This window comes from Trachemys scripta, chromosome 8 (genome assembly GCF_013100865.1).
Source record: "Trachemys scripta elegans isolate TJP31775 chromosome 8, CAS_Tse_1.0, whole genome shotgun sequence".
Classification (NCBI taxonomy): Eukaryota; Metazoa; Chordata; order Testudines; family Emydidae; genus Trachemys; species Trachemys scripta.
This window is the reverse complement of record NC_048305.1, coordinates 86,196,462-86,223,696: the sequence shown is the minus strand read 5'-3', so window position 1 is coordinate 86,223,696 and position 27,235 is coordinate 86,196,462. Positions and strand designations below refer to the sequence as shown.

Here is a 27,235-nt window from a genome sequence, read left to right as displayed (position 1 = left end):
AACTTCTAGCGCAATGGAGTTCAAATCCTGGTTAGCACCTCTCGGTGCTACTGTAATAGCAATAAAAAATAGCAATACTTAATAATATATGGGCCTTCAGGAAGTCAAAAATCTGTCCTCTGTTCTGAAGGGTTTTTAAAAAATATTCTTCAAGTTCAGGGAAGTTTTCCACTTCCTGATCTAGAAGCCCTCTCTGTGAATAGTTTATGTTCAGTATTGAGGTGGGTGCTATCCTAACAGTATCTTCTATCCAAGGAGCTAAAGAATTTCTACAGAAAGGCTGTATCATCAAAGGCTGCAGTATGAACCATGGGCTTAGTCAATATTGCAGATATATACTTTGCTCTTGATTTGTGTATTCAAAGTGGGCTGGTTTACACAATTAAGATATTGTTTCTATAGCAAGCTAATTTTTTTTAAAGAAAATTTTATTCATTAGTACCAAACCAATTTTGATTTGTATTTAAAATGGAATATTAATTATATGAAGCATTAGTTTAGATAGTGGCATGGTAGATGCAATGAGATTAGAGCCGGGACAGCTATTTGCAATTAGTTAGATTAATTTAGCTTCTTTTTCTATTTGTATTATCCATGAACAGACATAAAGTACACAGATTTGCTAGTGGTCCAAAATTATTTAACAATTGGCTTATGTGAACATATTTCATTCTGTGGATTGCTCAGAAATGGTTCACTTCAACTAAGCCCTGATCCAAAGTCCCTTGAAGTCAATGGAAGGACTCCCATTTATTTTAATGGGTTTTGGATCAGGGCTTGGTTGCTTCAGATAATTGCTATTCATAGTTAGATTTGTATGCCTACTGCTAAATGGCATGGTATTGTTTCTGCCTCTGGGCTGGACGATTCTCAGCCCCACAAAGAGATTTTGCAAGGATCACCAAACGCTTCCTCTTTACAGAAAAGTCCTACAGAATATAATAGAAAACGATAGCCTTTCTATGCATTTTTTAAACCATTCTATAGAATTAAATAGAAACTCATATCTTTGTGTGATAGAATTCTGTAGAATGGTCCAAGTAACCTATGGAAAGGAGCTTATTCATGATTAAAGTCTGTATTTCACATAACGTCTATCAAAACCTATTTTTTCATTGTTATACAGTTCTGTAGGACTCTTCCAAAGGGCCTTCAGGACTGTTCATGCAAGTATTTCTATGAGTTTTCAACACATTGTCTCTTTCTATGGACATCCTTGCAACCAAAAAATTCTAAGTACTAGTGTCTATGGGAAATGAATGAAAAGGTTCAAAATACAATATACATTTTTTTATTAAAATTGATGTTCATTAATCCTTTTTTGCAGCATCCACCTCGTTCTGTTTTACACACACACTGAAAGCCATCATAAGCAACCTCTCAAAGGACAGATAAAAACTGGTGCTCAACGGAAGTGGTCTTTTCTTAAGACTGGGGGGTATATTAAGAATGATCTTTTGTACAGTTTTTTTTGTGCAGAGTAAATACAGTAACATATATATTGTTTTCTTTTGTATGTACCCACCATACATACGCACAAAGAGAGTGAGAGAGAGAGAGTCTGGCTTTATAAAGTCGTGTATTAATGCAAACATCCCAGAAGATTCAATATGCTTTTTACTCAAAACCAAAACATTAGTTATAAGTTTGTAGTCTCTGTGGAATATTTCAAATACTTGGCAGTGATCCATGTTTTGCACGTTGAAGGAATTCTCTAGTTTTAAATCATTACATTCATACCAACCTGTCTCAACAACAGAGCAGCATAAGATTCCTTCGAAGAATTCTTGTGACCCAGTGCAGGACACTGAGGTAAATAAAGATGACCTTTGAGTTCTCTGCACTCAAAAGAAAAAGGAACAGTATTCTATACAGGAAGCTCAAACCAATGTGCTTCACAGAAATGGACTTGTGCTTTACAGAGTCGCTGTGTTTCTCTAAGCCATTGTATCAATGTAGGCTGGAATTTTCAAAAGAACCTCAGGGAATTTGGTGCCCCACTCCAATTGAAATTCACCTAACTCCCTTGCATTCCTTCAAAAAAACCCAGCCACAGGCTTAATGCATAATATCTGTATAACACTCACTGGACATGACATGTCATGTATGTTCAGGGTCCAACACATAGAAGCGAGGTGATCAGAGACAAACTTTTATTTCTCTCTATGAATGTACATCTATGTATACACTTATAATGCTTGAGTGAAGGGAAATAGAAGGTCAAAATGTTGGATCCCAGACATAAAGCACATATTATATCTGGTGAACTGTACAACTGCACCTTCCCTGCTATTCATAGAATCATAGAATCATAGAATATCAGAGTTGGAAGGGACCTCAAGAGGTCATCTAGTCCAACCCCCTGCTCAAAGCAGGACCAATTCCCAGCTAAATCATCCCAGCCAGGGCTTTGTCAAGCCGGGCCTTAAAAACCTCCAAGGAAGGAGACTCCACCACCTCCCTAGGTAACGCATTCCAGTGTTTCACCACCCTCCTAGTGAAATAGTTTTTCCTGATATCCAACCTGGACCTCCCCCACTGCAACTTGAGACCATTGCTCCTTGTTCTGTCATCTGCCACCACTGAGAACAGCCGAGCTCCATCCTCTTTGGAACCCCCCTTCAGGTAGTTGAAGGCTGCTATCAAATCCCCCCTCATTCTTCTCTTCTGGAGACTAAACAATCCCAGTTCTCTCAGCCTCTCCTCATAAGTCATGTGCTCCAGACCCCTAATCATTTTTGTTGCCCTCCGCTGGACTCTTTCCAATTTTTCCACATCCTTCTTGTAGTGTGGGGCCCAAAACTGGACACAGTATTCCAGATGAGGCCTCACCAATGTCGAATAAAGGGGAACGATCACGTTCCTCGATCTGCTGGCAATGCCCCTACTTATACAGCCCAAAATGCCGTTAGCCTTCTTGGCAACAAGAGCACACTGTTGACTCATATCCAGCTTCTCGTCCACCGTGACCCCTAGGTCCTTTTCAGCAGAACTGCTACCTAGCCATTCGGTCCCTAGTCTGTAGCAGTGCATGGGATTCTTCTGTCCTAAGTGCAGGACTCTGCACTTGTCCTTGTTGAACCTCATCAGGTTTTTTTCTGCCCGATCCTCTAATTTGTCTAGGTCCCTCTGTATCCGATCCCTACCCTCCAGTGTATCCACCACGCCTCCTAGTTTAGTGTCATCTGCAAACTTGCTGAGAGTGCAGTCCACACCATCCTCCAGATCATTAATAAAGATATTAAACAAAACCGGCCCCAGGACCGACCCTTGGGGCACTCCACTTGAAACCGGCTGCCAACTAGACATGGAGCCATTGATCACTACCCGTTGAGCCCGACGATCTAGCCAGCTTTCTATCCACCTTACAGTCCATTCATCCAGCCCATACTTCTTTAACTTGGTGGCAAGAATACTGTGGGAGACAGTATCAAAAGCTTTGCTAAAGTCAAGAAATAACACATCCACTGCTTTCCCCTCATCCACAGAGCCAGTTATCTCATCATAGAAGGCAATTAGGTTAGTCAGGCACGACTTCCCCTTCGTGAATCCATGCTGACTGTTCCTGATCACTTTCCTCTCCTCTAAATGTTTCATAATTGATTCCTTGAGGACCTGCTCCATGATTTTTCCAGGGACTGAGGTGAGGCTGACTGGCCTGTAGTTCCCCGGATCCTCCTTCTTCCCTTTTTTAAAGATGGGCACTACATTAGCCTTTTTCCAGTCATCTGGGACCTCCCCCGATCGCCATGAGTTTTCAAAAATAATGGCTAATGGCTCTGCAATCTCACCCGCCAACTCCTTTAGCACCCTCGGATGCAGCACATCCGGCCACATGGACTTGTGCACGTCCAGTTTTTCTAAATAGTCCCGAACCACTTCTTTCTCCACAGAGGGTTGGTCACCTTCTCCCCATGCTGTACTGCCCAGTGCAGCAATCTGGGAGCTGACCTTGTGCGTGAAGACAGAGGCAAAAAAATCATTGAGTACATTAGCTTTTTCCACATCCTCGGTCACTAGGTTGCCTCCCTCATTCAGTAAGGGGCCCACACTTTCCTTGATTTTCTTCTTGTTGCTAACATACCTGAAGAAACCCTTCTTGTTACTCTTAACATCTCTTGCTAACTGCAACTCCAAGTGTGATTTGGCCTTCCTGATTTCACTCCTGCACGCCTGAGCAATAATGTTATACTCCTCCCTGGTCATTTGTCCAATCTTCCACTTCTTATAAGCCCCTTTTTTGCGTTTAAGATCAGCAAGGATTTCACTGTTTAGCCAAGCTGGTCGCCTGCCATATTTACTATTCTTTCTACACATCGGGATGGTTTGTTCCTGCAACCTCAATAAGGATTCTTTAAAATACAGCCAGCTCTCCTGGACCCCTTTGCCCTTCATGTTATTCTCCCAGGGGATCCTGCCCATCTGTTCCCTGAGGGAGTCAAAGTCTGCATTTCTGAAGTCCAGGGTCCGTGTGAGACTATATGTGATTAATATGGTAGCTGAGGAATCTAGATGTCTTACTTTGGCAGCATTCCCTGGAATAGTGGGCACACACTTTGAACAGCTTGCCAAGTATTTATGAGGGTAAAATATTCAAAAGCACCCTGGTCACTTATTAGTCTAACTGCTATTGACTTTCAAGGGGATTTAGGCTAGGTTTGCATGGCTCTGCAGTTCATACTACAGGGCTATGAATGCAGCGTGCACTAGAGTGGTGCTCGGTAACTGCCCTGTGTGGATACTGCTGGTACAAACTAACAGGTACCTAGTTTGGGTTAACATAGTCCTCTTTGAACAGGACTAAGTGAACATGAACTAGCTACCTTTTAGTTTGTGCCCGCAGCATCCACATGGGGGAGCTGCAGCACATCAGGCTAGTGTGCACTGCAATTCACACCCATAGTCCACACTGCAGGGCTCTGAAGTTGACTGAGGCCTGGGCTACACACCGTTTTTGTACTGATATAACAAAGTTCGTTAGGGGTATGATTTTTTTAACCAACATAGTTATATTGGTACAACCCCTAGTGTGGATGCAGTGGTATAAAGGTGCCTTACACCAACCAGTGTAACTCATTCCTCTTCCTATATGAGAATAAACTATACTGGTCTAAGTACATTTATAGCATTCACACAGCGGGATGTTATACTGCTTTAACTGACAAGGCCTTAGGCATTTCTGAAAATTGTACTCATTGACTTTAACAAGAACCCAAAATGGTCTCTAAGCATTTATTCTTTTTTTGTGACTTACGTTTCCCCATTGCTGTGTCTTCTGAGCTCATCATTCAAATGATTGCACTTTATTAGCCGGCTGATGCTCCTATGAAGCAATAGCCTGCTATATAAGTTGCCTGAGTAAATGTAGCTTTGAGATATTGTTTCTTTTATGAAAACTGCTGGGACCGATTTGGATGCTATTGAAATTGTATATTTTGCATTTTGACCATGACACAAATTAGGTATCATTGCCCAGGCACTGTTTGAGGGCTACAAATTAGTATTAATTTAAGATACTGTGGAGATGGAGCAGTGACAGAAACAAAGTATTGCTTCTGTAAATAGCCAGAATGAAGCCATGAGTTGAGGTTAGTGGATAAATTAGTAAATATTTCTATTCAGCTAAGAATAGGAATTTGGGGGGAATTCTCCCAAATTAGTAAATATGTCTATTCAACTAAGAATAGGACTTCTCTTTCCTCTGTCCCACAGAACTAAACCTTTGCTGCTGGGGTCATGGAGGAGACATGCTGTAGGGAAATACAGTGCATGGCGTGGAAATGTATTCCCTTTTTTAAAATATAAATCTTCCATATACTGAGTGCTGAGGAGATTTCTTGATGATTGTAACTGGAGTCAGGCCTGAATCAGAATGCCAGACCTTTGGGAAAATTCAGATCTGGATCTGACGTTAATGGCTGGACAAACCAAAATCTTGGGTCAGACATCCCCAATCTTTGGGAAAGTTAGATCTGGTTCAGGCTCCTCTCTAATTAAAGCACGCTAGTAGGTGTAAGGCACAAAGTTAAAAGCCAATTGAATGTAACCACAAAAGACAGTAGTTCTCAAACTTTAGCAACTCGAGGCCCCCCCATTTTGATTTAAAATTTTTCACAAACCCCAAAGCCAGCTTCTAATTTTCCCCGGGGGTGCTCAACCCCCACTCAACTCCTGCCCCCTCCACTTCTCCACCTCTTTCCACCCCCTCCCTCGAGCACGCCCCATCCCCACTCCTCCTCCTCCCTCCCAGCGCCTCCTGCACGCTGCTGAACAGCTATTCCACAGCATACAGGAGGCACTGGGAGGATGGGGAAGAGTTAATCAGCGGGGTCGGCAACCCAGGACATGACTCACAGACTCTCTGGAGTACCCTCGTGGACCCCAAGGAGTCCACGGACTCCAGTTTGAGAACCACTGGCCTAAGATATGCAATGGTTCCACAGTTCCATTGCAGAATATTTACTAGGACCTTTTATCAATGACAATAAAGCTCTGTTTATGTCCAGAGTTCTAAAAAGGTGGAGTATCGTCTAGTGTTTAGTACAGGTGCTGGGACTCATGTGTCCTGGGTTCTATTCTTAGTTCTCCTGCTTACATGCTATGTAACCTTTAGCAAGCCACTTAACTTTTCTGTGTTGCAGTTTCCCCATCTGTAAAATGTGTATAATAATGTAGCTCATAGTTATCACAGTTGGCTGATCAATATTTGTAAGACATTATGGATTTGAATGGTTACAGAGAGGCAACAAATTAATAAAGCCTTTCAGGATAATACTTATACTATTATTTAAACACCCTCACCCCCTGCAAAAGTATTCCTTCAAAAAGTTTTTTCTCCAAAGATACAATAGATGAGCTGCTCCCAAAACCAAATTTTTGTCTCCTTCCCTATAAAAGCTCATCCAATGCAGAATAAAAATGTCAGGTATCATTATACATACAAAAAATAAGTTGATATCTCAGGGAGGAAAAGAACATCTTTTATGTTTTTATTAGTCAGCGTGTCCTTTTGAAGGAGAAAAGTCATTTCATTCATGTAATAAAGGTTATAACAGAAAAGCAGAGAGATTTTAAAAATGAAAAAGGTCTGATCTAAAATCAGCTTTGGTACAATGGAGACTAAAGGATAAAATATTACCACTGCCTAACCATTCTTGAAAGTCATCTAAGTTTTTCAGGGGTAAAATCAGCCAGGTTGTGACAACCTTACCTGCCATTAGTTAGCAGCTTGCCTCACTGAAATCACCAAGGAAACTGCATTGTTGCAAATAATCTCGAGTGTCCTTTCCAGCGACGTCTCCAACCAGTGTGCCTGGAGATGCTCTGTCACCGTAACCACTGCAAATCACTATATATCTTTCCTTATTCTTTTATGTTTCCCTGGAAATACAGTTCTCTTGGGGCTTCTTGTTTTCTTTTCCCTGGGCATGCTCAATTTCTGTTTGCCTGTTATCTGAGAAGAGCCGGTAAAGGACAGTCTTTACCTGATAGCTTTTGACGATCGAGGATAAATAAACCCATTGGCAGTGTGGTGGTGGTGGTCAGTACCACTGAAAGACAGCTTGGGGATGTTCTTTGTCAGATAAACTAATTTGCAGGAACCTGATAGCAGAGATGCATAAAATATTGATGCCTAGAATTGCTACTAAAATAGCAATTTACCAGCAGTTGTGAAGCCAAAATGAGATATTTGGAGACGGTTACTCTGGGAATGTGTGGTGTGTGCACATGTGTTTGATTCACGATCCTGAATAAAAGCCTGTCACGCTGAAGGCAACTGATGCAACTCTTGCATCAAATCTGATGCAACTCATTTCGGTCACTTTAACTGAGGTGTCATGTCAATTTTACAGCACTGGTCAACATCCTTCTCAAGGCCTGTCCTTGGACGACATGAGGAGGAATTTCCAGTACCCGCCTATTGACAGAAACGGTGAGTCCAAGCAGAATTCTCATCTTCAGCAAAAGCTGAGCTTAATTGTACTGGTTTTCCTTGGGGCTGATGTACTTGTCTTTGAATTTAAGTGACATGAGTGATGAGAGGCATTTTTCACCCCAGCTGCAAATGATCAGCCCTTAGGGGGACCAAACCATGTCGGCAAAGAAGACCAAAGCTCCAGTGGCTCTCGGGAGTGGCTCTCAGTAGAGGGGAGTGCCACTTCTGCAGCATTGTCACTATCTTCTCATGGAGGTCTCCTGGCAGATATTCACTGGGGATTAAAATCTAGAGCTGAAGGAGACACAAGCAGGAGGACTTGTTCCCTAATGGCCTCCTAGATGCATTTAAGCATACAGTGCTATAGTCACCTAAGGCATCAACAAATTCTTTGAAAAGGCATTTGCTGTGACAGTTGCTTATTACATCTAATCACCAATGTCACACTGTTACCTTGTAGCTGTTTGTCGTAGCTACCTGTTTTCTTTGGTCATATACTGAGACCGTACGGGGCCAGATTTTTAAAGGTATTTTATTAAAGGTATCAAGTGAAATCAATGGCAGTTAGAGGCCTAAATACCTTTAAAAATCTAGCCCTGAGCTCTTTGGGGCAGGGACTGTCTGTTCATTATAAGTGTGTAAAGTCCCTCGCCCAGTGTGCCCTGAGCCCTGACTGGGGCCTTCGGGCACTGCTGTAGTGCAAATAAAAAATAACGATAGTTGTAAAAACAGGTTTATGGTGCTAGAGTAAATGGAAACATTTAAATAAAAGAAGCTTAAGTACCTCAGACTTGTTGCCGCTTCTTGTGGTTCAGCTCAGTTTGTCAGAAGGATCCTGGTATGTCACAGGCTGGTTTGGGAACAGATTCTTCTGAGAAGAAATTAGGGCTCCACATGTGACATTCTCACCGTTTGCTTTAAATGTGACACTTACTCATAGTTGCAGGGGGGTTCATGGGACAACTGTAAAACCTGGAATGCTGTCAAAATAAAGTGTGCTGCCCACAAATAGCCTTAGCCCAGTGGCAGTAGAGAATGATGTGTCGATAACACAGAGGTGTTATCAAGAACGAGCGCTATCAATGGCAATGGCATTAAGAAGTTCCACGGGAAATAACGCTAATAATAAATAACACGGGGCACACTTCTTCCATAGCACTTTACTAAGGAGAGCCAGTGGGATTATCCCCAACGTATTACAAATAGGGTAACTGAAGCTCAGAAAGGTGAACTGACTTGGCCATGGTGACACAGCAAGGATGTGAACATAACCCGGGTCTCCTGTGCTTTCTCCCCCAGACCACAGCAGCAATTAAAGGCAGCAGGGTGCAGTTAAATAGCTACTGGAGACTAGACTCTCAAATACAGGTGCCTGAAGTGATGTTCCTGAATCCAGATTATGACATGAATAAGTGGCCAGATTTTCAAACATGCTGAGCACCCAGCAGCTCCCACTGAAGTCCCCTAATAACAGTTAGTTCTGTGCCCAGGGAGGACTGTCTCTCTGCTCCATCTCAGGGCCACCCTCACGACTGCTTCTCTCACTGGCTCCTCGCTTTTTTGACTTCCTGCCTCTCCACCCACACACATCTTGCCAATCAGTCCCCTGGCCCATACATGTGCAACCAGTTCTACGCAGGGCCGGCTCTGGCTTTCTGGCCGCCCCAAGCAAAAAAAAGGAAAAAAAAAAACCCGCAGCGGCCAGAACGGCAAAGCAAAAAAAAAAAACCTGCGGCGCGGCCGGAGCCAGGGTGCAGGGGGACTCCCTGTGCTGCAGACGTGCCCCAGCTAGCGGGGGGGGGAGGGGGAGGGAGTGGGGGGAGAGAGAGAAGGGGGGCGGCCAGGGCTTCAGCGGGGCGCTGCCACGCGGCCCCTCTCGCCGTGCCCCCTGCCGGGAGGGCTCAGCACCACTCCAGTTGGCTGGGAGGGAAGGACGTGGGCTGCCCTGCCGAGCTTGCTGCAGGGCGCTCCCGTCCTCCGCGCCGCTGCCCCCTACAGGGCGGCCGGAGCGGAACAACAACAACAAAAAGCGGCCGTGCTGCCCTAGGATTGGGCGCAATGCCGCCTCCTACAAGCTGCCGCCCCAAGCACCAGCTTGTTCGGCTGGTGCCTGGAGCCGGCCCTGGTTCCACGGAACCCCCTGTTATTCTTCCTGAATTAGTTCTTGCTCAGGCCTTGCCATGCGGCCCAGTGCCTTGAGCAGTGGGTTCTGTTGTTTCCAGCTCTCACTATGTAAAATTGGCTAAATTGCTCCTTCCATTTATCCAGAATGAAAGGTGCTGAGCGCACCCATTATTTTAACCAGGTCTGTGATTGTCTAGTGATCAAAGACCTTTTTGGTGACAACTGTTAACACTTTCCACCATAACCATACACTATATCAGTAGGTAATTAAAATCCACAGTTATATTAAAATATGATTAGCAATTTAGCGTTGTTTAAAGAACTGCGCTTCCCGCTCCGCAGCCACACGCATCACCACCCAGAATTCAAGTATCTTGGGACTTGGTCAGTTCTGGGTGGAATCTGCAGGCCACATGTCTTCTTAGAGTTCATCTCTGTACTGTGATGTCTCCACAGGTAAATTTCCACATCACAGATAAATTATTACACACGTGTATAGAAGCCCCGCATGCCTTTGGCCTCAGTAGTGGAAATTTCAGCAGTTACACTGATTCTGCACTAAACTCTTCAGTAGTCAATGGACATTTTGCACTCACCAGCATAGTGACAGCCATATGGACAGGAATTTTGGATCCCAGTGATGTTTGCTATAGTAGGCAGCTCTGATGCCCCTAACTGCATATAGAGGAGTGTGTCACACTCAAGGGGCTAAATGATAGGCACTAAGGTTGGACAATGACTTTTCTTCCTGGGGGTGAAGCGGTGGTTTGGGGCACAATAGAGGTGTTGCTCTTACTCCAAGAATCTTTATTTTGTATACCTGCCTTTGAGGATATTTTTACTCTTGTAAATAGGATTAAGCCTTAGAAATGCTCTCACCCATCCATGTTTCTCCTTTTATATGACTAGGTAGCTCAGTGGTGAGCAGTGATAGAATCTGTCTATACTAGTGATCCCCAAACTTTGGGGCACTCCCCCTAGGGGGCCATGGTGGAACAATCGGGGGGGCGCAGAGGGACCCAGGCCAGCCCCCACGGTGGGCGGGGAGGGAGCGCCACCCAGCCCCTCTCCGCCACCCAGCCCCACCCTGCTCCCAACTCTGCTCCAGCCTCAGTCCCAGCTCCCAGCCCCCCACCCAAGCCTCAGCCCAGCTGCAGCTCCGCTCCTGGCCCCAGCTCCACCCCCAGTCCTGGCTGTGGCTCCGCTCCCGCCCCCAGCCCTGCCCCTATCTGTGACACCCGCCCCCCCCCCCCCCCCCAGGAGCCACGGCCACACTCCCGGCTCCGGGGAAAGAGGGGAGTGCAGACAAGGATAAGGGAAGGCGTGACTGGGAAAAGTTTGGGGCCCACTGCTCTATACTGCAGTCAAGGGTTGCGATGGCAGCACATGTAGATGTACTCAAGCTAGCTTCAATCTAGCTAGCTTGGGTCTTGGAGCAGTGAAGCCACAGCAGCATGTGTTTCAGCAGTGACTGTACTAGCCCACCCAGAACCCTGGGCAATAACTTGGGTGGCTAGCACACACTGTATGTGGCTTCACTGCTCTGGCACCTGAGCTAGCTAGATAAAGCTAGCTTGGCTATGTCTACCAAACTGAGTCCCACCCAGCCATACCCATAGATAGGGCTGGGTTGGAAATCATTTCCCTTTTAAGTACACCTCTACCCCGATATAACGCAACCCGATATAACACAAATTTGGATATAACGCATTAAAGCAGTGCTCCGGGGGGGGGGGGTCTGCACGCTCCGGTGGATCAAAGCAAGTTCAATATCATGCGATTTCACCTATAACGCGGTAAGATTTTTTGGCTCCCGAGGACAGCGTTATATCGGGGTAGAGGGGTATATGAAGGTGTACCATGATTCCACAGAAGTATTCCTTTATTAGTCCAAAGGCCACATGGTGCTAATTACATCCAAAATGCCAATACAAGCATATACACACTTAGATTTTATGTCCTAGCAGCAATACAGTTATAAGCATTGGCCAAAATACTCACAACAGAACCAGGCCCAGGAGATTCCTTCCTGTCAAGGTGTGACTCAAAGGGAGAAGGAAAAAGCGCTGACAATAAAACTTCTCAAATCCTTGTTTTTTATACACTAAACAAAAAAGTGATGTTATCGCTGGTTATTGGGCTTTAGTCAAAGATACAAAAGGGAGTTTTAGGGCTAAACCCTGTGCCTGGTGCCCAGTGAACCAGGTTTCCTATATTTCTGTTAGATCAGCACAGAGCTTCAGTAAGATGACACAGCTATTTCCAAGGCCATTACACATTTAACACAAACAACTTTTCTTTCATGGGATCTTATTCTTTGGTCACTCGCTTTGAGCCTAGTGCTCATTCAAATTCTCAAAATCAATTTAAAACCAAAGTTTGCTTAGGCCCCTGTAGCCCATTCTCCTCCAGGCTGCTAATGTGCAGTGGTGCTGAGGTTATCTGTTGAGGTTTTTGTTTGATTATTTGTTTCTCCTTCTTTATTATATGGTTTATCTTTTGCCAAGAAATATTTGGGTTATTAACTTTTTTTCTGTTACGTGACATCTGATTAGAGCTGTATAATGCCTCAGTAGCCAGAAATTTGAGATGATTGGGTCAGATTTAGACAAGTTACAGCAGAGCCATAAGAACAGCAATAACGGTTGGCCAGCGAACCAGTTCACCTTTAATTGGAAACATAATGCAATGGCAGTAGATCCCCTCTTGATAACCTCCAAGAATTAAAGCATAAAGAATTATTCCTAACAGGCTGCTTACTTTGGCCCTTTTGGACCCCAATTTGAAAGGTCAAAAAAGATATTTTAATATAAAACATACACTGTATTATTAAAATACTTGACTCAAGTTTTGTGTCAAGCATTGATGTTTTACTGTGCCTGATTGCTGTTAATTCCTTGCACGAATAATAGGGTCTGTAGGCTTTGTGTTTTATTTCTGAAATTTTCCTCAGAAGATTATATTGACTTGGGGTTCATAGGCAGCAAAAAGACATCAGCATGTGCATTGCTTATTTATCTCAAAAAGACATTCGCATTATCTTTATGACATGGTCACTGGCTGGAAAGGAGAAAAGTGTTGCTATGTTGAGGGGTGATTGTGAATAACATGTGAACTTCTCTCTGCTTTATGCAGGTTACGTGTCTGATCCCATGAGTTCTATGCGATTTCATTCCTGCAGTAATAGTGGCAGCTTTGAAGACAGCAGCTGACAGCATGAACCATCTACCTGGAGAGAGATTCCCCATCAACTGACAGCAGCAATTCTTACTGTGTCAGCATAGCTCCCAGGCATTATACATTATACCAAAGATGCCTAAATTGGCTTGTTTATTTACTGATGGTGAACATTTCTATCATAAATTATGCTGTAACCTATTTTTCCTCCCAGCATGCTTAGGGTTTTCTGGTGGTGCACATTTGTCTTTCCTTAATAAAAGCAAATGTCCACAAGGAATACTGCACCTTAAACTTGAACATTAATAATTTGAGAAAAGAGATTAAAGCAAAAATAAATCTGTTAGTTACAGAGTTCTAGGGCAAGTTGTTTTACTTTGGACTGCAGTAAGGCTTGTGCAGATATCACAAACTTCCCGACTGATACAAACAAAGTAACAACAAAGCCAGCCTGAATCACAGGAAAGGATCAACTCATAATTCTGCAGCCACAGCAGGACACAGCACAGCCAATGTTGTTCCAGCTTCTAACGTTTTCCTCATTTTCTTTTAGGATTTGTCTTTGTTTTGAAACTTCCAGTTCTCCAATTCCTTATGTTGCACAGCTGTAGTTCTCCAGGCCCTCAGTCCTGTAGTTCTTCTCAATCCCGGGTTCTGGATGCTTTAACCCCTCTGTATGAGAATGAAGAAATCCTTAGCTGACTGTCCTAATTGGCTTCTGAACAGATTTTTTTGCATATCTGCTTTTTACTTCAGGTTGTGCGCCTTACATCCTCAAATTACATAGAAAATGCTCTCTAGTTCCCTTATGCTTATGTTAAAAAAAATTTAACCAGCTAGAGAGAGATAAGAAACTAAACCCCAACCCATCTAAGTTTAATGTAGCCATATACAATTTTTGTGTCACAAATGTAATAACCTTGCAGCAAGACAAAAGGTTACACTTTCACTCATCCAAAGCAAAACTACTCTGCAATGCCATCTAGTGATTCTAGCATACACACGTTAGTATTGGGTTCCAGCGTTTTCACAGCAAGTGTTTCAATCAGTTGGTTCTATGACAAAATTTTAATTACCGGGAACCCATTTTTATTCCACACATACACACCAAAAAAGAAAGAAAAAGAACTTGAACTATTGTTTTGGAAGCTAATGCAAAGTTAAATCCTTTAGTAACTATTTAGTATTGTTTGGAAAATAAAATTTAGCAGAGAGATTCTGTTGCTATAATATTTTTTCTTAGCTGCATTACAGTATATAACTGTCAGGCTGAGTAGAAACTCATAGTCAAGATTTGTGGCTTTCTGAGAATATTCTGTAGGTTTGTTTCTCATGACTGGTGTTTCTGATTTTGAGCTCTGTGATTAGGCATTGTAAGTCCTTGTAGACCTAGTATTTGGTCTATAAATATGTAATACATTTTATTGACTCGAGTCTTCTCTCTGCATGTTGTTAGTTTAAAAATGCGGACGGTTTAGCTTGGAGAGCTTTGTAGGTGGCGTAGTGTTTTATTATTTGTTTTACTTCAGAGTTATCTCATGCATTCTGGGGAAAAACAAAACTGAAATATTAACATCATCAGGATGTGGCTTCCCTCCCTCACTCTCAGCCCCAAGGCATCCCCTGAGCAACTCCTTTGGCTTGTGAAAGGCTGAGGCTTCATTTACAGAAATAAACCAATTAGGTAAATGTAAATGTTATGGCTAGTCATACAGAGAATTGTTGAGATTCCAGCTCCTCACCAAGAGGATTAATTGTCAGAATAGCATTTCCCTCCATAAAAATGAAAGCTCTTCTCCATCAGGAACACCAGCCCAACAGCTGATTAGCCCCCTCGAGACTTCCAAACCTGGCACACCTACTCCTGGGCATCTCTATCAAGACAGCAGCTTCTCTGCCTAGGACCCCCCATCACAAGGAAAGAGGTGGAGTGGCGTTGCTCGCCGTCATAATTCCCACGGGGCACGAAAGTTCACAACTAACCAATGCAGTTTGTGTTCATAAGAGCTCATGTCCTCCTGCTTGTATTGTAGCTACTATCTGTTTTTACATTGATTTCCATGGGAGCAGGAGCAGGCCCACAAAACATTGCTCTGGCTTTTAACATCTCTTTGAGACATTTTTCTAAGCTGAAATCAGAAAACTTCCACTCCTCTTACTCATTAAATAGGTAACGTCTGAATCCTCCTGCCTGCCAACCTGCACTGTGTCTGTCATATCTCAGCTGAGCCAGAGCTAGTTCATTTCCATCCAGATCACTGTCCCAGTCTGACACTGGGAAAGCCATGAGACTGTGGACTCTGGATCCAATGAAAAGCAGAGCTGAGCATCGTCAGCACAATGTTGCCACTGCAGCCCTGAATATCTCATAGCTGAACAGGAGCAGTGACACGTATGTGACCCCACAGAAGGTGAGTAAGTGCCCTGAACCATCCTCTGAACTATTCAGGAAAGAAAGGACTGACCCCCACTAATGACCTGCCCACAGCCATCACTAGTAGGCCCTAGTAGTAAGTCAAGGCCCTCATGTGGTCAGTGCTATATAAAGCCACTGATAAAAACTAATAAAAAGAACATGAAGTCTTTGGCCTTGTCTATTGCTAGAAAGAGACTGTTAACCATCCCAGCAAAAGACTGTGAAATCTACTTTACTGGCTTTGTATTGCTCATAGGCCTTGTCTATACTCAACATTTCTAGAGATTCTCTCTCCACTGCTACAGAGTACAGCTCCCTGCTTGGAGCAGGGCTAGACAACACAATGGTAACACCTGTGCATGGTCTATCCTAACTTCTTGTAGGGCAACAGCAGAGGTGGGAGAATGGCTGTGTCTGCACTAAACATTTCCAAACAGAGTCATTCAAGCATATATAGTGTGGAGATAGAGCTGGGGGAAATTTTGCCAAAAATGCATGTTTAGGTAGATTGAAACATTTTCAAATTTGTGTCAAATTCACTGAATTTTTTGGAGGGGAAACAAATCCAAAAGCTGAAACATGTTGTTTTGCCATTTTCAAAATTAAATGTTTTGAATTTTCAGTTCAAAATGACATTTCCTTTCGACTTGTACGTCCATTTTATTGAAAAATCAAAAAGTTAAAAACAAACCCTTGAAAATGAAATGAAAGGGTTCCTCAAGGGATGGGTGGCAATGCCTTTTTCCAGACACAGAAGTGGTACTGAGGCTGAGTGAGGGCATTAGGGAAGGGGATGCGGAAAGGAGGAAGATGCTGATTCTCTTAGGGAAGCTGGAAGGGCACTGCTTGATTATAAAACTGTCCGGGAGTACCGTGGGGGTGGGCTGATATTGCGAGTAGGGAGTAAATACAGAGATGTCACATTCCTTTAAGGCAGTGGTTCTCAACCCTGGGGGCCCTCAAGCAGGTTTCAGGGAGTCTGCCAAGCTGGATCAGTGTTAGACTTGCTGGGGCCCAGGGCAGAAAGCCGAAGTCCCACTGCACGGGGCTGAACTCTGGGGCCCTGAGCCTCACCGCCTGGGGTTGAAGCAGAAGCCTGAGCCTGCAGCATGGGGCCCTGGGCAATTGCCCTGCTTGCTACCCCCTAACGCCAGCCCTGTTTTTTATATGCAGAAAACCAGTCATTGTGGCACAGGTGGGTCGTGGAGTTTTTTAATAGCATGTTGGGGGGGGGCTCAGAAAGAAAAAGCTTGAGAACCCCTGCTTTCAGGTATCAAATAATTGCATTGGCCAGTGCAGTAGGCAGGATACTGTGGTAAATGAACCCACAGTCCCATCTGAAAATTCTATTGTTGCAGCCAATAGTTTTCCCATAGATGTGAAAGTTTTCACACAGTACATGACCGTATTGTATATTCCCCTAACTTGCAGCAAATGCTTGATGACCCTCCATTAATATAGTAGCTCCACATCAAATCTGGAAATGAATCTGGATTAGAAAAAGAAAAAAGGACTCATCAAGGGAAATGGACTTTGTTTTCATAGCCCTATGTGACTGCTGCTATCTGATCTGTAGTACTACATGTGGGACTTTTATCAGTTTACCCCAATGTGTTATTTGGGAATATTTGCTAGTATCAGGAAAGTAATTTTGAAAGTCTATGAAAGCAAACTTTGAAATGTAATGCATTAGACAAGTCCAACTGATCAAATCTATGCAAAGCAAACAATTTTTACCAGTAATTAAAATAATTGGTACTTGAAGAAAACAATCTCCCTGTTAATTGGTCTCTATAGACAAAACATCAGGCCTTAGGGGAGAAAACGTAGTGATCAGTTATTAATACAAATGGAAGTTCTGCAAAATTGAAATACTGGTTAGAACGTGCTCCAGAAGTGTCTTGCAGAAGCCAAATTAGTATTACCTTTCCCAGACAAACCTAGAGAACCCAGTTCATTTGAAATATTTATAAAGGATGAGTCCCTGCTGAGATAAATTACCTTATTTTCAATACCATCCAGTCCATGGTAGCTACAGCAATATTACAAATTGTTACATGAGTGATGATCAAATAGTTATCAGAAGATCCACATTAAAAACAGATAAAGGAAGCAGACATAGTACAAATCAGAAATAAAAACTTTCCTTTCATTGTGCGCACTTTAGATATTCCATATAAGATAAATGTTTCCATTCACTTCAATGGACTCTACACTGTTCCCCGTTCAAGAAATAGAAACTACACCCAAAAAAATCAAGCCCACCACATTATGCTCCCATGCTTGACGACACAGGCTTGTTGCAATCATACTCTCCAGTTGCTGGAATTCAAACAGGCTTTTTGCATACAAAATATATAATTCACAGCTGGGATTTAACTCTGGCAAATTACACAGATTCAATTTCAGCTGTGTGTGAAAGCCAGCAATGGTACGTATGAAGTACAGTAGCCATTGTCCACTCCTGTTATAGCGAACACTAAAGATTTCTTTGCTGAGCCAGGGATGAGTTCTGCCAGTGGCAACACAGTTAAATATTTTGATGGTCTCACATGTTTCATCCAATCATTAGTCTTTTTTATACCTAAGTTGTTTTCATCTAAATGTGTCCTTCAGGTTTCCTTTGTGACCTAACTACAAGTAAGCAAGGGAGCGTATAGCTAACATTTTAGGAAATTCTGTAATTTCACCTGTTTGTTTTCCTTCTCAAAATTCTACCTGCCTGGATTCCTGATATATCCACATTGTGAATTTATCTGAACTAGCCATCTTTACAGCCAGTGAAGCAAGGTAAAAATAAATGTCAAATGATGATCTGAATTTGAAATGATCAATTTCATCCAGAGCCATAACGATTATCCAAAATTTGACTCAGCTCCTTTGATTTAGAAACAGTGTGGCAAATGTATTTATTTTGTAAGAATAGAGCCCAAAGTAATGAGCACTGGCAGACAGAAAAATAGACCACTGATTTCATTGGTATGCTCAGAGTTTAGAAACTGACTAGTCTGCTTCAGGATTTTATTTTATGTGGTGGTTTGATATTTATACCTCAATTTGTGAATTACGGTATTTGGGTAAATATATAGCTTTCAAATGGATAGAGGAACTTGTGTCACCACCCTGGTTTACAACAGTTTAATACATAGTTCACTATTCATTTCCCTAATGGCTAAAATAAGATTTAGAAGAGAACTTTATAAATAATTCAAGTATTTTTAATAATGCAATGTTTGGTTCTCAGCTTCCTACAATCACTAAAATATTATTCTAGCTCACAAGACTTCCCTTCTGCCCCACAACTTTTACCAGCATGGGAACTACTGTCAGGGCCATTGCTAGGGGAGTGCAGGGCCCGGGGCGAAAGTGACAGAGTCATCTCTTCCAGGACCGACCGCGCCGGCCAATCGCACTGGCCCGTGGAGCCTCCCCCAAAGCACGGGGCCCGGAGTGGTCACCCCGATTCACCCTAACCAAGGGACGGCTCTGACTACTATGGGTTTTGCTAGCATTTCATTGAACCTCTGCTTTCATCCTTTACTAACACTGTAATTGGATCTAGTTACAAATTTTGCTGTAAGAGAAACTCTTGCTCCTCATGCGTACGGTTACCATATTTAAAAAATAAAAAAAGAGGACACTCCACAGGACCCTGGCCCCACCCCTTTCCCACCCCCGGCCCTACCCCAACTCCGCCCGTTCCTCGCCCAACTCCGCCCATTCCCTGCCCCTTCCCCAAAGTCCCTGCCCTAACTCCCCCTCCTCCCTCCCAGCCACGTGAAAAGGGCTGCCCAAGCGCTACCGGCTTCACGGTTTGCCGGGCAGCCCCCAGACCCTGCGCCCCTGGCTGGTGCTTCCCCAGTGCAGCTGGAGCCCGGGAGCGGAAGCGCCCAACCAGGGGCGCAGGGTCTGGAGGCTGCCCGGCAAACTGTGAGGCTGGTAGCGCTCGGGCAGCCCCCATGCCTCCGGACCCCAGCCGCCGGCTGGGCACTTCCCCTCCCAGGCTCCGGCTGCTCTGCTCCGGCGGCGCAGGGTCCGGGGGCATGGGGGCTGCCCGAAGCCGGTAGCGCTCTGGCAGCTTGGCTCTTAAACAGAGCCGAAGAGTCATGGGAGGAGCAGAGCAGCCGGAGCCCAGGAGGGGAAGTGCCCAGCCGGCGGCTCAGGGTCCGGAGGCATAGGGGCTGCTCGAAGCCGGTAGCGCTCTGGCAGCTCGGCTCTTAAACAGAGCCAAAGAGTTAGGGGAGGAGCAGAGCAGCTGGAGCCCGGGAAGGGAAGTGCTGGGCCGGCGGCTCAGGGTCCGGAGGCATAGTGGCTGCTCGAAGCCGGTAGCGCTCGGGCAGCTTGGCTCTTAAACAGAGCCAAAGAGTCAGGGGAGGAGCAGAGCAGCCGCGGGAGGGGAAGTGCCCGGCCAGTATTTTCCCGGACATGTTCGGCTTTTTGGCAATTCCCCCCGGACGGAGGTTTGATTACCAAAAAGCCGGACATGTCCGGGAAAAATCGGACGTATGGTAATCCTACTCATGTGCATCTTCAGCACGCACCTGAAACACCATGTTTTCTGCCATGTAAACCACAATGGTTGGTATAATGCCAGATATGCCATTGAGCAGCGCAGCAGTTACTGCAGGGCTCTGGGAACAAGGGCAAATGAGTTGGGGGCACAGGTGGTATTCTCGTTGCGTGTAATCCCTGTTGTGAGTCAGGGCCCAGGCAGGGACACGTGCATCTTGGAGATGAATGCATGGCTGTGCAGATGGTGTTGACAGGAGGGTTTCAGCTTCCTTGGCCACAGCATGTCATTCTGTGAACGAGGACTGTCGATAAGAGATGGGGACCACCTGATTAAGATGGGGAAGAGCATCTTCAGAGGTGAAAGTAAGCCTGTACGGCCCGGTACGGCGTACCAGCAAGAGCCGGTATGCCGTACCAGACCGGCTTTCCCAGGTGGCAATTTAAAGGGCCTGGGGCTCCCAGCAGCGGCTGGAGACCCGGGCACTTTAAATTGCCCCCCGAGCCCTGCTGCCAGAGCCCCGGGGTAGCAGCGGCGGCCAGGGGCTCTGGCAGTGATTTAAAGGGCCAGAGGCTCCCAGACGCCGCTACCACAGCAGAGCCCCAGGCTCTTTAAATTGCCGCCAGAGCCCCAGGGGTCCTGACTGCTGCCGCTACCCCAGAGCTCTGGCAGCAGGGCTCGGGCCACCGCTATCGCCCCGGGCCCTTTAAATCTCCACTGGCTCCGGCAGCAATTTAAAGGGCCAGGGGCGGTAGCGGTGGCCAGAGCCCTGGGCCCTTTAAATTGTCGCCAGAGCCCCACTGCTGGAGCCCGGGGGTAGCAGCAGTAGGGCTCGGGTGGCAATTTAAAGGGCCTGTGGCTCTGGCCATCACTACTGCCCTGGGCCCTTTAAATCTCCGCTGGCTCCGGCAGCGGGACAAGGGTGGTGATTTAAAGGGTCTGGGGCTCCGGCCACAACTACCACCCCGAGCCCTTTAAATTGCTGCCTGAGCCCCACTGCCAGAGCCCTGGGGTAGCAGCGGCAGCCAGAACCCCCTGGGCTCTGTGGGCAATTTAAAGGACCTAGGGCTTCACTGCGGTAGCGGCAGCTGGGATCCCCTGGCCCTTTAAATCACCACCGGAGACCCTGGCCGCCGCTGCTACCCCGGGACTCCAGGAGCAGGGCTCAGATGGTGATTTAAAGGGCCTGGGGCTCTGCTGCTACGGGCCGGAGCCCCGCACCCTTTAACTGGCCCCCAAACCCCGGGGCTCCCAGCCACCTCTGCAGCTGGTAGCACTGGCAGTGATTTAAAGGGCCCTGGGCGCCCATCCGCCACTACCGCAGCTGGAGCCCGGGGCCCTTTAAATCTCAATTTAAAGGGCCTGGGGCTCTAAAGACCCCGCCTCTTCCGGTTGAGGCCCCGCCCCTTCCAGTTGAGGCCCTGCCCCCTGCTCAGGACTCCCGCGTACTGGTAAGTCCTTTAAGTTACTTTCACCCCGAGCATCTTTGGACACCAACTCATTGAGGAGGGTTTTACATGAGGTTCAAAGGGGACAGGTGACAAACATCCACAGATAAGCATTAAAAAAGGGGGAGGCTAGAGGTTGTGGGGGAATATGGAAATTTACACTAGGGGCATAGAAGCAACACGTAGGGGAATCTGCTCCACATCTTAGATGTCTATATACAAATGCAAGAAGTACGGGGATAAACAGAAAGAACTGGAAATATTAGTGCATAAGCTAAATTATGACTTACTTGATATCACAGAGACTTTGATCATTGGAGGCTTTTAAGAACAGGTTGGACAAACACCTATCAGGGATGGTCTAGATTGACCTGGTGCTACCTCAGCATAGGGGGCTGGCCTTGACCTCTCAAGGTACCATCCAGTCCTGCATTGTGTGGCATGAGGTGCACTCAGAGCGCACCTACTGGAATGGGCCTCGCAGGTGAATTAGGTGGCTGAGCACCTCTTTCCCTGGTTTGTAAATGGTTCTGGGGCTGCAGCAGGAGACAGGCATCCAGATGCCCAGAGTGAGGCCGCAGTGTACATGCTCAGAGACAGAAACACAGGTGCTGAGGGAGCTTTTACTACAAAACGTAGGGACTCAGTGAGTTTTGACATCTACAGAGTAGGCAGCAGTTGAGTGGGGATTGTGTGAATACCAGAGGCACCTAAGTCCCAGCTTTGGGCTCCTAAACTGGCATAGGTACCTAATTGTCCCTTTGGGAATCTAGCCCATTGTGTTCAGTAAAACAACTATTGACAAAGAGACAGGGCGGCCTTGTGAACTCAGCACAGACTTAGTTCTAGTCCTGGCTCTTGCTGTGCAAGCAAATCATTTTACTCCTGTGTGCTTTAGTTTGTCTGTCCATTAAATTTGGATAATGGCACATACTAGAGCTGAGAAACACTGGAACAAGTTTTCCATGAACCCATAAATGGATTTGTGTGTGCAATGCTCATGTCCCTACAGTTGTTGCTTGCCACAAACATTCCTGTGATAAAAAATTTCCCGGCACAAATATTCACCCCCACCATATTTTTAATACAGATGTCGTACTTGGGCACTCATTCAATCAGAGAACAGCAACAAATATCATGTGACTTATTTGACCAAGCACAATTCCTCGACCCAGTTCAACTACTGAATGCTTACAAAGAACTGTTCATCAAAGAGTTTTTAAAAACTGCCAACAAAAAATAGCTCATCATAATTTCAAAAAAGTAATACATTTTCATTGTTTGTGGATAGCCTCATTTCCTGCCCGATAGGCTAAGTTCAGCTGTTAGATGTACTTGAGTCACAGGGTATTATGAAGATTAATTAGTTATGTAAGAGCAATGCTTTGAAGATGTATCAAACTTGGTTCAAAGCCAGTTACAGCCAGTGGAAAGATCATCACTTCAAGGGGCTTTGGATCAGGCCCTTGTATGAATGTTAAGTATTAGTAGTCTTACATTAGAGATATTTTCAAAAATCCAAACAGCTACCAAGACTGAAATATGGCATCTCTTAGAAGACTAAAGCAAATATGTGAGTCTATGCACATACACGAGTGTGCACCCATGCCCACACACACACACACACAAAATCTTTAATGGAAGGTCATGAAGAAAAGTTTTAATTCAGAACAATTAACATCCCAGATTTATTCACCTGTAGAAGGCATAAACATATATTATCCATTTACTGTGCTGTTAATATTGAACAAATTTGAAAACATATTGGTCCAGGGAAGAGACTGTTTCATATTTTATGGACATTCCTTGGATTAAAAATAGACCAAGCGGGTCGCAACTCAAGTACATGCTTTCAAAGCAAAGTATTGCACAAATTGCACAAGAATAAGGATTTAAATTGTACAGCACAGATTCACTTGACAGTGCCTCAATTTAAATTACTGACAAATATAATCTGTCATTATTCTTGTTTAATCACACTACATTCCTTTTTTACTACAATAAATGCATTTAGATTATTTATCTTGGATACTTTTCCTTCTCAAAGTGCATATTAGGGACTCTGGCCCAGAAACATAAATCCAACTATCTATTAAAACAAACGTAAGGTATTTGACCATGTTTACATTCATTACCCCATGTGGAAACCTAAAATAATTCAGTGTAATGAAGCACTGCAAATCCATTTGATTTTATTCCATTGCCTAAAATGGAAAATAAAACTTGTAGCATGCCCAGCATGTGGGAGGCCATAGAGAGGAGATCATTTCTTAGCACTCACTAGCAATGCCGAATTGTGAATGCATGCCACACATGGGCTCTTAAAGATGCTATGTGTAGCCTGGCTCACTGGTGCAGCTGCCACCAATGTGGGAAGCCTTTGAAGGTGAGGCTTTGAAAAGGGAGTGGCCCGATTAATATTGTGTAAACCAGAAAATCAGTTGTTGCCAAGTGTTCTTCTCTCACTTCCACCAGTTTTATGCCAGTATAACACCAGTCACACCCATTGTGTTATTACAGGTTGACTGCAAGGTAAGTGAAAGGAGGATTGGGCCCGCTGTTTGTACCTAAACCTGTGCTGTTTTGAATACAAAGTTTATATTTGCATACTTGTATAACGGACATGGAAATTATGGTGCTTGTTTTCAATTTTCACTCTGAAGGAATCTGCTGGCTGTTGGGTTTAGTGTAGGGGTTTGAATGCTTTATTTTTTTCTGCCCTAATCTAGCAGGGATATTTAATATTGGTTATTTTGTTCAGAGCCCTGATTGCAATTTATGTATCTTTCTACATTGGAGTGAAGCTTCTGGAAATGCCAGGTCACTGGACAAACCATCATAGAACTTAGCCAGGCCCGTGTTGGGGGATGGCACACGGAGCTGACCCTTTCATGGCCTGTGTAAAGACCAGGCAGAATTCCAGTTGCTTTACCTAGGGGAGCGTAGGGACTGCTCTGACCCTATATCCATGGGAATGTAAAGCACTCTCAAGGGGGCAGGGTCATGGTTCCACCTTCACCTCATTCCATAAAACTGGCTAGCCACACAGAGGTAGGCAAGCCACAGGCTAGAAAGGGAATATGAGCAGGAGTACACCCTGGGCATACCTGGAAGGCCTCAGAGCTCCCTCCGGCCAGGGCAGCTCTGCACTGTTCCTCAGAGCCAGGCCATGCTGACAAGACACAATCAAGGTCTTACTAACTGTTACTAAATGGCATCCAAGAGCAGACGGGGGGGGAAATGGCCTTTGGGTGACTAAAACAAATATTGGGAGCTACATTTCAAACAGGTTGGTGCTGTTCAGTAAGCCTCATAAAGACAATTCTTGGCATTCACTCCACACAAACACTACTACATGCTGGAAAAAAAATCTTGGCCTTACTCTTTGGAGCCCCAGAAGTGGGCAAAGCAGAGGGGTACCAGGGATGCTGATTAGAGCTGAGGAACGTATTCCCAGCCATTCATCTCTTCAATGACAAAATGACTCCTTTGCTGTGTCTGACTTACCTGCTGGTACCCATTTCTCTGACATTCAACCACTGGGTGAATGATTTGGGAGAATATTTCAACCCTTGATTTGCTTGCGGGCTATTTAGCATACCTATTGCTTCATGTTATTTGCTATTCATGCTAAGAGACTGGTCACGTAGGTCACGTGGTGCAGGTCCTGCTTCCCGACCACTTCCAAGCCCACTGATAGCTTTAAAGATAGCCAAACCGCCCTTCCCAGAGCGAATGCTCGAGTGTATGGACATTCAAGCATGCACAACTCTCTTTCCAGGAACTTTCTTCTAAATCAAAATCTGCTTGTGTGAATGATCATGGGAAGCCAATCAAACTTGGCTGGAAATGCCAGCGGAACAGAGTCAGATTTATGTGACCACTTCAGCAGCAGTCAAACACAGATGGGGCCCAGATGCAGAGGCTGGCTCAGCAGAGGCATGGAGCAGCAGGAGCCTGCCTGGTGGGCCATTCTTTAGGCCTTTAAGCAGTAGCAGCAAGGCAGTATGCATGCCCACCTACTGTCTGCCCTATACCCCATCTTGTGCACAGGTGAGAATCTGGGGCCTGACTAGATTTCATTGGAGCCACAGCCAAGGTGCACACACGTATTGGCTCCTCCCCCTCTCTAATGCTCTCTGAAGTCCAATCCTGACCTGCTGCTCTGGATGTTGAAGGGGAAAAAAAATCCTTTCTATGGCCCATTTTCTCCACTAATGGATGCATGCAACAGAGGGAAGGAATTGCCCGTACAGCCCCCAATTCTGCCCTCCATTAGATAGCACAGTTCCGATTGGCTTCAATGAGAGTGGCACCATCGATGTGTGAGATCAGAATTGGGCTTCTTATTGTTATTACTATCATTTACTATTTACATTACACTGCCACCTTGATGCTCCAATCAGAATCCAGGCCTTATTGTGCTGGGGAACCACATATACATACATGAGGACATAACCACTGTCTTGAAGAGTTTACAATCTATAAATACAATTGACACCCAAAAGATGTGTGTGTGGGGAGGATACAATCACATATATACAATTTTATATACATATGTCCATTGCACTTTCTATTATTATAAAGTGCCAGCAAGCCTCCTCCTCCCTTCAAGCTAGTCATCACAAACCACTGAGTTCTTTGGGGGCAGGGGAATTTAAGTTCAACCAATGTAAGAATTCTCTGTAGTTCGAAAAGAAATTCATGACAGCTGTGGAAAGTTCCTTATTATTTTTGTCGTCATCATTATAAAGGAGTGTGATTTCCTACCCTAGCTCTGTAAGCTTAGTTCAGTTATCTGTTGCACATTCCGGAGCTGGTCTAGTAAACAAACAGATGGTTATGCTACTCATCAAGTCAAATGAAGATGGGGAGGGAATGTCCAACCCACACAAATCCACAGTGATTGTAAAAAAATGTTACTAAAATAAAATCATTGAAGGAACTGCAGAGGATGCTCAGACGTGTCTTTCTTCCCCATCCAGGGATTGTATCGAAGGCAAGATAATTATGTCCAGCTTTAGAGCATTCTGGGAAACATCAAGCAAAGTATTAGTTATATGGTAAACAGGTACATTAAAGATTGTGAGGTGCTTGGCTACTAGTGTAATATGAGCCATACAAGTTCAGAGAGAGAGAGAGAGAGAGAGCGAGAGAGAGAGAGAGCGAGCAGAAACACAGGGGCTGACTATTGCTATAGCTCCATAATATCAAAATCAGTTGACGTGTTCTGGCCAGTGGCTACCACTCTTGCTCATTTACTCACTTCCTCCATTGTCACCACCTCAACCACCACCACTCGGCCACGGCCACCCCCTCAGACACTGCCACTACCTCCATTGCTGCTACTTCAGCTATCTCCTCTACATTCATTGTGACTTTATCTATTGCCTCTTCAGCCATAAGTACATTTTTTCCTATACATAGTCCCAGTGTAACCAGTGGCACTACCCGTGGATGTGAATGAAGGTATGAGACACAGACATTAAACAGAGCTGTGAATGTTCATGATGCACTCAAAGTCACTTTTGACTTTGCAATAAAAACCCTTAGGAAACCCTTGAAGTGAAAGTGAAGAATATAACAAATGGTGGAAGAAAATCATGGCTATCTATCTTCTCCCT

General features: G+C 44.8%; 2 protein-coding genes across 5 annotated transcripts in view; one reads left to right on the top strand and one right to left on the bottom strand.

The window, feature by feature from the left end:
• LOC117882206 (serine/threonine-protein kinase TNNI3K) overlaps positions 1–13,671 on the top strand; it is a 180,793-nt gene extending 167,122 nt beyond the window's left edge. For 3 of the 4 annotated variants that reach the window (XM_034780264.1, XM_034780263.1, XM_034780265.1), the window contains 2 exons: positions 7,854–7,933; positions 13,196–13,671. In XM_034780264.1, the coding sequence (XP_034636155.1) occupies positions 7,854–7,933; positions 13,196–13,272 (157 nt within the window). In that variant the 3' untranslated portion in view covers positions 13,273–13,671. The remainder of the gene's footprint in view (positions 1–7,853; positions 7,934–13,195) is intronic. The other variant, XM_034780267.1, reaches the window with a different exon arrangement.
• A 9,604-nt stretch (positions 13,672–23,275) lies between these two features.
• Positions 23,276–27,235, bottom strand: part of ERICH3 (glutamate rich 3) — a 45,226-nt gene continuing 41,266 nt past the window's right edge. Inside the window, exon 13 of the mRNA XM_034780089.1 lies at positions 23,276–26,641. The gene's annotated coding sequence lies outside the window, so the exon portion shown is untranslated. The remainder of the gene's footprint in view (positions 26,642–27,235) is intronic.